At 34.8% G+C, this 12,011-nt stretch overlaps 1 protein-coding gene across 3 annotated transcripts; it reads right to left on the reverse strand.

The window, feature by feature from the left end:
* Positions 1–1,217: 1,217 nt before the first annotated feature.
* Positions 1,218–11,540, reverse strand: LOC107924302 (uncharacterized). 3 transcript variants are annotated; one of them, XM_016854667.2, is made up of 19 exons: positions 10,563–11,540; positions 9,617–10,337; positions 8,607–8,807; positions 8,148–8,231; positions 7,500–7,559; positions 6,899–6,943; positions 6,105–6,304; positions 5,463–5,972; positions 5,166–5,268; positions 4,896–5,075; positions 4,721–4,810; positions 4,559–4,621; positions 4,384–4,458; positions 3,614–3,664; positions 3,199–3,276; positions 2,798–2,932; positions 2,399–2,506; positions 2,241–2,306; positions 1,218–1,585 (listed from the first exon to the last, which is right to left on the reverse strand). In XM_016854667.2, the coding sequence occupies exons 2-19, from the start codon at positions 9,971–9,973 to the stop codon at positions 1,514–1,516; spliced, it is 2,478 nt and encodes an 825-aa protein (XP_016710156.2). In that variant the 5' UTR covers positions 9,974–10,337; positions 10,563–11,540; the 3' UTR covers positions 1,218–1,513. The 3 variants fall into 3 exon arrangements, with proteins under 3 accessions (XP_016710156.2, XP_016710157.2, XP_016710155.2); XM_016854668.2 differs by having other exon boundaries at positions 2,420–2,506; positions 9,617–11,540; XM_016854666.2 differs by having other exon boundaries at positions 9,617–11,540.
* Positions 11,541–12,011: the final 471 nt, after the last annotated feature.

The raw sequence follows: 12,011 nt of genomic DNA on the forward strand, positions 1-12,011 counted from the left end.
CTTTTAATAATCTATATAAAATCATTAAATGGAAATACTTAAAAAAACAAAACATTAATATTTGAACCTTAATCCGTATTAATAAAGAGATTTTAACATGTCTTGGGTATAATAGTAAGATACATCGTATTCTAAAAGAACATAGATTCGAATCTTAAAGATAATATTATTAGTGTGAATAAAAAATAAAGAGGCCTCGATGTTTCAATGGGAATTAATTTTTTAGTTTTAAAGATAAATATTTTTTTTTATTCATAAAATATTAAGATTTATGTATCGTAAACTAAAATAAATGATTAAAATTTATCAATATAAATATATTTATTATGTATATATTTTATTAATCTAAAATATTATTTATATTTATATTATCCCTGCATTGTTTTCCAAAATGGAGCATTGTTGATTGAATATTCTCCGTAAAATATCACTAGAAGTCTAGAACCTCTACCCTTCACCACAACATTTAGAAAAAAGAAGGCTCCAGCAATGAGCATCCACCAAATCATTTCACCGTCCAAAATTGACTGTTAGATTAAATTTTGAAATTGCATTTTTGGGACCATATAAATTTGGAATTATGGGGGCATCTTTAACATTGTTTTCAGAAAGGTCACATCACACTAAACCACAAAAACATAAGTTGAATTAATTAACACTTGCCTCAATCGTTCATTCTACACCGTTCAATTTCACCCCCGTGAATTTCACATCATCCCAAGCTGATACCAAACAAGTCTGTCCAGTTCTTGGACATGTTAAAGTACAGTAGCCATCATCCAGGCTATGAAAGCTGCCCCCACTTTTCAGTTTTAAGCCAGAATTTTGGACTGTTATTTCATGCATGGCTCTTTCATGTGTTTTTGTAATGACTCCTCTTCACTAGGCAAGGTTTCCTGGATATGATGTAATAAAGGAAATTTCTAGGTTATGAATTTGCTGATAGTGATTCCCTTTGCGTCCATCGTAGATATAGAGCGATGCAAATGATAAAAGAAAAACAGAATTAAGGACCCTTTTCTTTTTAAATGCCGTCTTAAGCTCCTATTGACGTGCAACATCATGGTTGAGGTCCACCCGCTAAAACCTCAGCATTTTATAAGATGTTATGTTTTTCGGACTCAGATTAACGATGTCCAGCAAAACAGGTGGATATCGACAGTGTGTGACTCGGTGCTGTAACATTCATCGTCATGCAAAGCAAAAGATACTGATCATTCAATAAGAGTTGCTCTATAAAGTATGAACTGTTCAATTAAACTATTGACATTTACAAGGATCTGCAAGCAAGGACGAAGTTTGAGTTCCTACGCATTTTACCAACCTTTCGCTGCCAAGCGTGTACACGTTTTTACAGCACTGCACCCTCTATAATTCGATGAGGGCTTAGGGTCGCAACTGATGGTGTTTCAGAGGGCCATCACTCTTCAAGGCTATACAGTACTTTATATCTGATGGAGTTTTGCATCTAGGAAGCTTATCCTGATGCTATGTACCTGTTAATCAGATTATGTTAGTGCTCATTTTCGAAGCTTGACAATCTAGAGTCTGATAGAACGCTGAATAGTTGTGTGTCTACAAACAGCTGCAAACAAAAAACAACAGCAATGAGTAAGCAGTTGAAGCTCGGAAATTACCATGCTTAACCAATCATTTGAAACATAAGAATATATGATATCCTTCAAACTTCATGTTACATGTGTTACATAAGATCTAGTGCTACAAATTTGTAACTTATGGTTCGACATATTTTAAAATATACGATTTTCTTTCCCTTTTTATCTTACTTGTGCAAGGGAAGAACTCGGAGATGCAGAGTATTTACAGGGCTCGGGAAGGTTTTGCTCCTGATCATCAAAGAACAACCCAATACTTGCTTCTATGGCTTTTTTACATAAGAACATCAGTCGGTGTTTTAGCTAGACGAATGGTGGACTTCGTAGTTCAAGCATCATGCGTTATTAACATGGTAAAATGTAGCAAACATGATTGATACCAATGATAAAGCAATAGCACGCGGTCTGTTAAATAAGCATGTACCAGGATTACTGTAATTGAACCTCACCCTATTTAAATGTGTGTTGATGGTTGAGTTATTCTATCTATTTGATCAACAAGGGGATAAATTGCACTTTAACATGGATCTGGATGTGTTGTGTGTTTTTCAAGCAGCAATGATAGGTTTGGATCGAGTTTAAACTAAAAGATGTTCAGCCATCAAAATAGAGAACTGAAGTTACCTTAATAAACGCCTGCTCCTTACTAGGAAAAGAGTCAATAAAGCTATCTTTAAGTAGTAAAGAAACCTGGAAGTTAATCAAACACATAAAAAAGATGATGAGAATGGTTCAGAAAGAAACCGAGGAACAACATAAATTATATGAGCCAAACTGCCAACCCTGTCATGGTTTGATTGTACATTAGTAATTGTATGAGATCTCAGATTTGCACAAAGTGACTCGAGGTACTGTCGCATGACTGTCAAAAATTGCGTTGCAGCTTCAGCCTGAACCAGTAAAACTGATATTAGTTGCAGTCAAAATATGAAAAATAAGAAGTACCGATAAAAGGATGCTAAAGGTGAGCAAAAAGCAAAATATTCAGAAAAAAAAAAAGTGCTAAAATCTCTCGAGTTTATTCCAATAACTACTAGAACAAAATTTTAAAAATGACTTAACCATTAATTAATCTGAACTAAGTAGAAAGATCTTTTATTAAAATCTTGACATCCTCCTAGTAAAACAATGGGTCATGGAAAAAGATACATTAAGCATTTTTTATAGTGATTGGTAAACACCTGCACTTCATTGCACCTATATGTAGGATGTTTGTTAGCAATTGAACCTTCATATGACAGTCTGGAATGTATTGACCTTAGTTCCGTTACAAGCTCTTTATGTCGAGGAAGTGTAGGCAAGTAACACGTTTTCACCTGAATAACAGTTAAAAGGAACAACTAAGAATACTCCGAGTTAGGGTGAAATACTTTGAGCAATCCTAATAGATTATCAAATTTCTGTACAAATTGTTCGAGAGTTAGGAGAGCATATGGAAAGAAACAAGAGAAACTTGTAAGGAGCTGAATTACAGTCCATCAAACATTGTAAGTATACCCCATAAAATTTTACAGCAGTTCTACAGTGGAACTATGGATCTTGGAACCAAACATGCAAAACTATGTCTAGAAACCATAAATACCTGGTTTTTGAGCAAATTAACTTGAACAAGATTAGATGCTTTCATTTTCAATTCGTTGGGTTTATGTTGTACGCCAACCTATAAAATGAAAGAAACAAAAAGCTAAATCAGGGCATTCCATAACTTCTACTAAACATATGCTACTATAACACAATTTTTGCATATAAGGGTTTGTATGTTCATTCTGAGCTTTAACCTGCTTACAAAAGCCACAAAGAATCCTTTTCTGTTTTGAGATAGGCAAGATCAATCACGTATACAAAAGAAATATGATTTTTGTCTTTCTTAGGCAGGCTAAAACTCTTCCCTTACAATTTAATGTCAAACGTCGGCTTAGAATTTCATGAATCATAGTATCTTTTCTTCTCTCTTTTTTTATTTTTAAACTAACATCCAGAAAAACACTACAACTCACAAGAAAAGGAACCGGCGCATCAAGAAAATCAAGCATCCTCATCGGCAGCACCTGAATGCAAATAGAGTTCAGAAAGTTAGAAATATGATGTCCAGAAGAATTACTAAATACAATCTTTAACTGAAACATCTGAAATGGAATATGCCAGTAAGCAAAACTACTTGAACTCCCATCTTTTTCCCATTTCACTCACAAGAAAGAGTGAAGAAAAACACTTTATCCAAAGAGGAAAGGATCGATATTAACAGGTTACATCACCTTCATATGACTTATATTGTGTTATCACCATATAAGATGAGGGAATAACAGTTTCCGTAAAAATGCATATTGATATGTCTTTATGTATATTTATTCCTTCACTTACAAATAGCAATGTGCTGCAGCAAAGGCTGCAAACATATATAACATTTCTGCATTTTATTACTGCATTAACGAGGCATTTAGGCAAGAACTTCATGCCGGAGATCATCATTAAGGGGCATTAAGACTAAACCTAGGACACAGATAACATTTTAGCTGTTCATACATTTCAACTCTAGAAGCCATATTTTTTAAATTGCACTGCGTATCTCTATTGGTTTCACCATTTTCATTGTAGACTTTGACTGTTAACACTTCATGTCTTTCTGCTTGATGGCGTACTTAAGAATATTCAAAGAAACGATCTACTACAGCTTATTGGTAATATGAAGATTTGAGCTACATCCAGAAAGATATCTGCCAACTAGAATTTCAGAAAGAGCAGCAGCAATAGAAGTAACGGAGATTACTGGAAGAAATAAACTCTGCCACTGAAACGGACGAATCAAAGGAACTATAGATAACACCACAGCCGATAAGACACCCTGCACTGATACAAATTAGTGTCAAAAAAAGGATATAGTTTATAGTCGGCCATAAAAGCAATTAAGGATGAAACATATAGGAACAAGAATATGATCTTACCAGATTTGGGGAAATTACAACAACCTGTTTTTCCAGTAATACTCCAGCAAGCACTGCCAAAATCTGGAAGAATGATCAAAAGGTGAAAACATATCTACCAAAAATAAATTGAAGTCAGGTGAGGTGAAGTGAAGTGAAGAGGTTTGCAACATAGAACATTACACTATCAAGAGAAAGAACTCGACAAATTGTTGCCGTTGTCCATACAGAAAGTGCAAAAGCTTCCTCAGCAGCTGCCAACTTTGCATCAACCTTTCACCAAGTTGAGCCACATCTAAGTGAATGTATATGTTACAAAGGAGCATTTATTAAAAAAAATATTAAAATAAGGAAATACCTCAGACGGTTCAAGCGAAGATAAATAGCTTTTATCCAGTCCAAAGGCAGAAACTGGAGGTCTCACATATTCAATAGCCTGTAAATGCTCAAGAGGCTGAAAAAGTATTTCTTTCCCTTGTGGCGGAATAGATAAAGCATGATAAGCACAAACGATCTGTAGAATATCGTTTTTGTTTTCCTATCAAATAAATCAGATAAGCAAACATCAAATGGGAATCCAACTATACCAATGATATGTGAGAAAACCAGAAACAAATAGAAAATTAACCCTAGCCCAGTCCAATATGAAGTCATCTCTAAAATCTCTCTCAGGATTTGAGAAAAGGTCATCATCCTCGTCATCATCCTCTAATGCCAGGCTTCTAGTTGGACTGCCAAAGATAACATTATATTTGAAAAAAAAAATGGCTGGTAAAAAACCCACAAGAAACTAAAATAAAGATGCCAGCAGGCAGATATCATAGAGCACTTTATCATATGAGAGTCTCATCTAGTTATGACAACGGATTTCTTTTCTATTTATTCTAATACAAACCTAATAATCAATTTAATCATAATTTACCACCTGAATAGGGATTGAGAACTTCCCATTCTGTCCATAGTACGGCTTCTCATGCCAACAAATGTTCCAATCTCAGGAGAAGCTTGTCCATTTTCATAGTTCCCATTAATTCTTTCCAAAGCATCGGAGCGATATTCTGAGGTTTCAGATATATTATCGTCAAAGTATAGCACATTTTTTCTACCATCCTTTTCTATTTCACTAAGGTGACCCAAATCTGAAGCCTCACTTGCTGCTACACTTTCAGGTGACATCGGTGAACTTATCTTTAGTGAAACAGATGAAACCTCATCATCGGCAATAATTTCAGCAGCAATGGGACTATGAGTTAAGGCATTGTTAACAGATATTGCAGAAGCCATCCAATCATTAACATACTCCCCATCTAGAGACTCAGTATTATCATTCATTTGTTCATCTAGTTTGGTGACAGATGGCGCATAATCATTGAGAGACAAAGACATTTCATTAACAAATTCTGTTATTCGATTCAGGCGCTCCTGTGCAATGATACTGCATGCAAGTAAAAAAAAAGAGACATTGAGAATGAGGGCATCAACAGCTTTATAATTACGTTTAACATCTACCTCAAATTTCAAAGACAAAGAATTCCAGGGGTCATGAGGGAGAGGAATCAACTTTAACCTGTTCAACATCTCATAGTGTAACTCAAAGAAAGGCACTCTAGTTAGCAAACAATAGCAGCGAGGTGCAGATACCATAAACTGGCTGCATGCTCCAGTTGACGTTGGAATAGGCGATGTACCATCTAAAATACCAGGCTGCCTCTGAACAAGTTCCGGTACATGTAAGCAAACACCATAAACCGTAACATTGCCTGCCACCTGATCAAGGGATTATAAAATGTTTCACAACCCATCATTTCCTTGTTTCTCACATAAATCTTATTGTACAAGAAGTGCAAGGACATGAAACAAAACGGACAGGTTCTTGTTCCATTTGGGATTCCATGGTCATTTTTACAGTAATACACACTTAAAACAGAGGACAGAATGATTGAGCAGAAATGAAAGTAATGTCAAACAAGTTTTGGCCATTATATTGGAAAAAATGAATTGCTAGAGTCCTTTATCCATTCCCAGCTACAGCAGTGATGCATCAATCAAGCTTGCCTCTTTACTTCTCACACACCTAACACTATTCTTATCAATAGTAGCTTCAATATGGAATTAAGTATTAACATGGTGCATGGTACTGCCCCAAAAATTCATCTCTCCTTTTCTCTATTGCATCCATTAGAATGACAAAAATACACAGATAGAGAATATAAGAGTAAAGAAAAGCTAACTCTATTAATTATATACCATCACATGTTATAAGTCAATGTACCATAAAGGGATCCATTTGAACACAATAAAATCCATGGAAGAATTTAAAGGATGCAACAACATAGCTCATGGAACAAATATGAAACGTACCTTAAGTGAAAAAATAAATGCTAAATCGTCTGTGGCCAAATGCTCCTGCGGAGAATGTACAAATAAAAATGTTACTTTTCTCTTCAGGTCAATAGAACGGACAAGTGAGAAAAGTTCATTACTTAAAACTTATTATATTTTTTACTGAAGGAAAACTATTCAGAATGAATTCCATATATACGACTAAAGATGCTTAGCATATCTTTCAAAACAAAATATTAGTGTTTACTGGCTTAACCCTAAAAAGGTTTTGAGTTGGTTAACCCTAAAATGTACAGTTGGATAATCACTTTTTGGACTTAGGAAAATGAGAAGAATGAGTTAATTGACAAAGATAAAATAGAGGCACATGGCATGGTTTGGATATTAGTGATAGAAAATAGATATTATAACTGAATAAAGGAAAATCGTTTTATCTTCTTTTCTCTGCCATGTTTTCTTCACTTGAGAATGGGCAAGTCATTGTGTAATACAGTACAAGAAGTAATCCCCATTAAGAAAAAATAACAGTCTGATATACAGAAGAAAAAAAAAAAGGTTATATGGAACCAACAATCTGAGGATAATATAGGAATCCTTTAGATAAATTAATTCTGTATACCTGTCCATAAAGAAGCTCATTTAGATCACTAAATGACGGGGTTCTTTCCAGCAATCGTCCCTAATTCATAGAAAAAATAAGTGTTCTAAGTCCATAAATGTTAATACAAAGAAAAAGGAAAAGAAATGTAGTACATTGACAAAAGTTAACCAGAAACGATCAAAATCATATAGATGAAGAGTACAACATTTATAAGTGCTCCACAGGGCATATGGTAACTATTACTATATGTAAGGCAAAACTAGATGGAGAAAATTCGAATAGATCGCATGGAAATGCGTACCTCTTTGACCAAGTTTCAACTTTTTAATCATAAACTACAAATTAACATGTAATAGAAAGGCCAAACGTGACCTATAATAATCATTTTCCTCCTAAAACAGGCAAAATGAAGAAGAAGGCGATAAAGCAACAAAGAAAGGAGAGACCTAAATAATTGAATAATGAACTGACTTAATATATGCAATATATGAACCAAAAAAAGGCTATAAAGTTTGAATTAGGTTTACTGTAACTCAAATACAACAAAGGCCATGAAACTAGAACCAACTCAGCTAGTAATTCTCATCATTTAATATAGCTCACACCAAGTTGAACAACTGATAAGCTAGTAGACAAGAGTATCATCAAAAAGTAATGAGATCAAACCTTAACACCCCCAGGAAAACAAAAGTTGGCTAAGTCCTTCAAACGCATAGGTATCCTCTTCCCAGGAGGGTATCTGAAAAGTAACTGTTAAAAAAAGAAAGAATCATGATGTCAGCTCATATGAAAAGAAATATATTATCTTTGATCCAAATGCCTACTCTAAAACGATTTCCCATTGATAACATGTTTACGAAAAGAATTCCAGTGAAGCAAACGCATTCTCTGAAAAGAGTGCAAGTAGAAATTTAAGAAGAAAAGAAAACACACAAAGAAAAACCAGATTGTTCTTCCTTCTATAACGGCACTGCCTTTATTTGCGAGAAACGTAAATTGCTAAGTTACACAGTTGACAAACTAGATCTCCCTAAGGTCATGCAAACTTGAAGGAAATTAAGGAGCAGAGTAACAGATTGTTGAAAATATAAAAAGGGTCTCGTTGTATTTCATTATGTAGTCAACCTGAGGTTCAAATGTTGGAAGTGGAGGTCCATGATGCTGTATTATCTTAAGATCTATGATTCCAGATTTTTTCATCTCCATCTCCCACTTCTTCCTTTTAGCAAAGTCTTTTTCCATCTCCCCAAGACTAGCATCTGGATGAATCCCAACAATAATAAAGTGCTCAAAGATTGACTTTGGGTGCTCATATTTAATACGATCCTGCAACAACCTCGAATTAGAATTCTGAATTCCGAAAGGTATAGAAATATATCAGAATCACATTGAGCTAATACTCACTAGCTGTTTACTCCAACATATCAGTAATAGATTTTTGTCAGAATGACTATCTTAAGGTATGAAATTGACTTCCAACATTAAGACATACTATATCATTATAGAAAATAGCACTTCGCACAAGAGCAAAACATAAATGTATACAATCTTTTTGACAGCAGCCATTAGCAATAAATGACGAAGCCTGACCTGAATGTAAGGCCAAAAACACTCAAACTGGAAACAAAATGGGATAAGACCACTTACCAATAACATAAGCCGTGTGTTATGACTTCCTATATTATTACATGTTTGGCCTTGAAACCAAATCATCATCAAGCATAGAATAAAAGTAACAAGGAGCAACCAAGTATATTTTAGTTTAAATGCCTCACAGAAGACATTAAGATATAGGCCCTTAAACCACCTAAATCACATCCTATCATCCAATATAGCATCTGCATTACAGTAGTATTTAATGCATAGAACAAGTTCAGTAGAGACACGAATAGTAAAAGAGATTTTTTTAAAATGGCAAAAATTTTACAAGCATAATAAGCAAAAGAACAGAAAAGGAAGTAACGGGGGACTCATCCTTAGTGTAAGTAATGGTGCAAGTTATAATTATTCTTCAATAACAGGTTACAATAAATCCAACGAATTTACAGCCATAGAAAATGCATACACAAAATGACTGATTAGAGGAAACCTGGAAATGAGCAAAGAAAGAAGTGGATGAGTTTGGTCTAAAATACCATAGATTTGGAGTGGAGTTGGTACCACTGGCGTTTCTGGTTTGCCAAAACCTCAGGATTGAAGCTTGGCCGATATCTTTCATCCCTTGAATTGCCACCCCATCGCCAAGCCCTCTGCATCTGAGTTTTCAATCTCTGGAAACTATTGGTACGCTTGTGTCCTGCAGTTGTGAATTCACTCTGAGTGCGCCTATGCCCCAATGGCAGCAGCCTTGGAGAAGCAGTGCTTCCAGAGTGCACGGGATTCTGAACTCCCCCATCCACTTTCACAGCCTCCTCCTCAAAACCATGGTCCAATTCCCAAATTGTTGATTGTGATTGGTCTTCATGTCCTTCAGCTTCTTCCTTGGTTTCCATTTTCTAAACACTTCCTTTTATCTCATCTTACATTGTTAATTAAATTGTCAGCCATGCCAACTAAAAGATTCAAACTTTTTCATTTATTCTGCAGAATCTACGAGATACCATCCTCTTCAAGTAAAGCTTATCACAGAATACACAAAGATATGAAAAGGGTTCCCTTTTATATGCTCTTAATCCTCAAATTCTCTCACTACCCCCAAACCATGAAAGCTTCCACAATATAAGCTTCAAAAAATCCAATAAAAAATTGCCCCTTGATACACAAAGTATACAGTTTGAATACCAGTACCTTGACTGTAAATGTAATGACTCCTACAGTACTAACACCCTGTAATGCAAAATTTAAAAAAAGGAACCCCTGAGGGAAAAAAAAAGATAAGAAAAGACAACCAATCGGTTAAAAATTCCCAACAGATTTAAATTCTTCAGAAAGAGAATCAAAGCAGTAACTCTTTTGTAACGGGAAAAAAAAAGGTGATGTAATAAAAGGAATTGAAACCCAGGTAATGCAAATGATACAAGAAATAAATAAGCAATAACATCAAGCATAAGTGGAAGAGAAACAGGAGAGATGTTTCCTTACTTGCTTTTATTATTACTAATATTTTAGTTGTCTGATTAGCGAAGTTTTAGTTCCTTCAAGCGAGAGAGAGGGGAAGGGAAATGCCAAAAATAGAAGGGGGTTAAAAAAGTTATATATAACATGAGAGAAAGGGAAGGTTACACATAGAAGAGGAGATCAAGCGAAGGCGCTTTTCCCCTAATTATAAAAACAACAAGCAATAACTTCCCTTTAAAAAATATAATCTTGTAAACAATAAGCAATATACAAAATGGCAGAGGCAATAACTTCCATTGACAACAAAGTATGATGCTTTTTTTTATTGGAAAGTCGACGAGTGGTCTAAGCGATGGCGAAGGCAATGGCACAACGAAAGGGCAGGAAAAATGAAATACACTTCTCGACTCTTTCCTTTATGAGCGTGAATTAAACGCGCATTAAAGCATGAAAAAGTTTTGAGTGAAATCCTCCGAAGTCGCACATGCTCATTGCCGTCCATTTTTCTCGACAACTGTGTTTTCTTTTATTTTTTTTTCATTTCAGGTGGGTAACTTTACGAGAAAGATTCTGAAAGCTAAAAAGTAAATTAAAGTTTGAAAAATTAGTGAGGTTGTTTTGTCCCCCTCTTCGGACATCTCTTTTGATTCCATCATCAAATCTTTCGCTTTGGAGCCAATCTCGCAATTAATATCTTCATTTCTGTCTGGAAAATTTTGAGGAAAAAATGAATAAAGAGAGAAAGAATCTTGTGTAACTTTTTTTTCTTTTGCTAGAAAATAAAAAAGTTACTGGAATTTAAATTTAATAATAATAATTAGGTGAAATCTTGAGTCTGCCGTGGCTCCATTAGTGGGTTTATGCATTACTGTGCTCCTTTCAGGGAAGGTGACCCATCGCACTGAGCGAAGATTTGTCAAAGCAAGTTGCCGTTATTGTTTTTATTTTGATAACTGAGTGTAAAAGTCACCGGGGCGCAAGTCTCTTTTATTGTCAATGTTTGCAACGATAACGGCTTGCCTCTTGAAGAGTTGTTTTTTGAAGGCATTGCTTCTGGTGGCTTTGGATCTTGGGCCCTGCTTTGTATGTTTCACTATATTCCTCTTTCCGAATCTATCAATCAAGTTTTCTTTCCATTAATTAACACAATTTTAAGAGTTTGAAAGGATGAGGCTGTTGTTTTATTTTAGGGTAAACAATAGAATTTTTATCCCCGAAATTTAATTTTTTACAAAATAGTCAAATTTTTTTTAGAAAATAACATCATTAAGCGAGTACATTAAAACCAATTAAATTCATGCAGAGAAAATATTATCTGTCAACAAAACCTCTTAATTGACAAAGGGGGGGTCTTCAAGTAAAATTAAATTCAAAGAACTATTAGACTCACACTTAGTCATTCGATTATCCCCTGCATTTTGGCTCCTTGGAATGTGACGAATCTATATCCTCCAATCAGTGTTGATGAAGCTG

This window comes from Gossypium hirsutum, chromosome A11, assembly GCF_007990345.1.
Source record: "Gossypium hirsutum isolate 1008001.06 chromosome A11, Gossypium_hirsutum_v2.1, whole genome shotgun sequence".
Classification (NCBI taxonomy): Eukaryota; Viridiplantae; Streptophyta; class Magnoliopsida; order Malvales; family Malvaceae; genus Gossypium; species Gossypium hirsutum.

Excerpts from the sequence above, each read along its gene's own strand:
- LOC107924302 (XM_016854667.2), bottom strand. The coding sequence starts at position 9,973 with ATGGAAACCAAGGAAGAAGCTGAAGGACATGAAGACCAATCACAATCA. Across the intron at positions 6,944-7,499 it reads ATGAGCTTCTTTATGGACAG|GAGCATTTGGCCACAGACGA; the intron begins GTATACAGAATT and ends CATTCTCCGCAG. Across the intron at positions 3,277-3,613 it reads ATGCGCCGGTTCCTTTTCTT|GTTGGCGTACAACATAAACC; the intron begins GTGAGTTGTAGT and ends TTCATTTTATAG.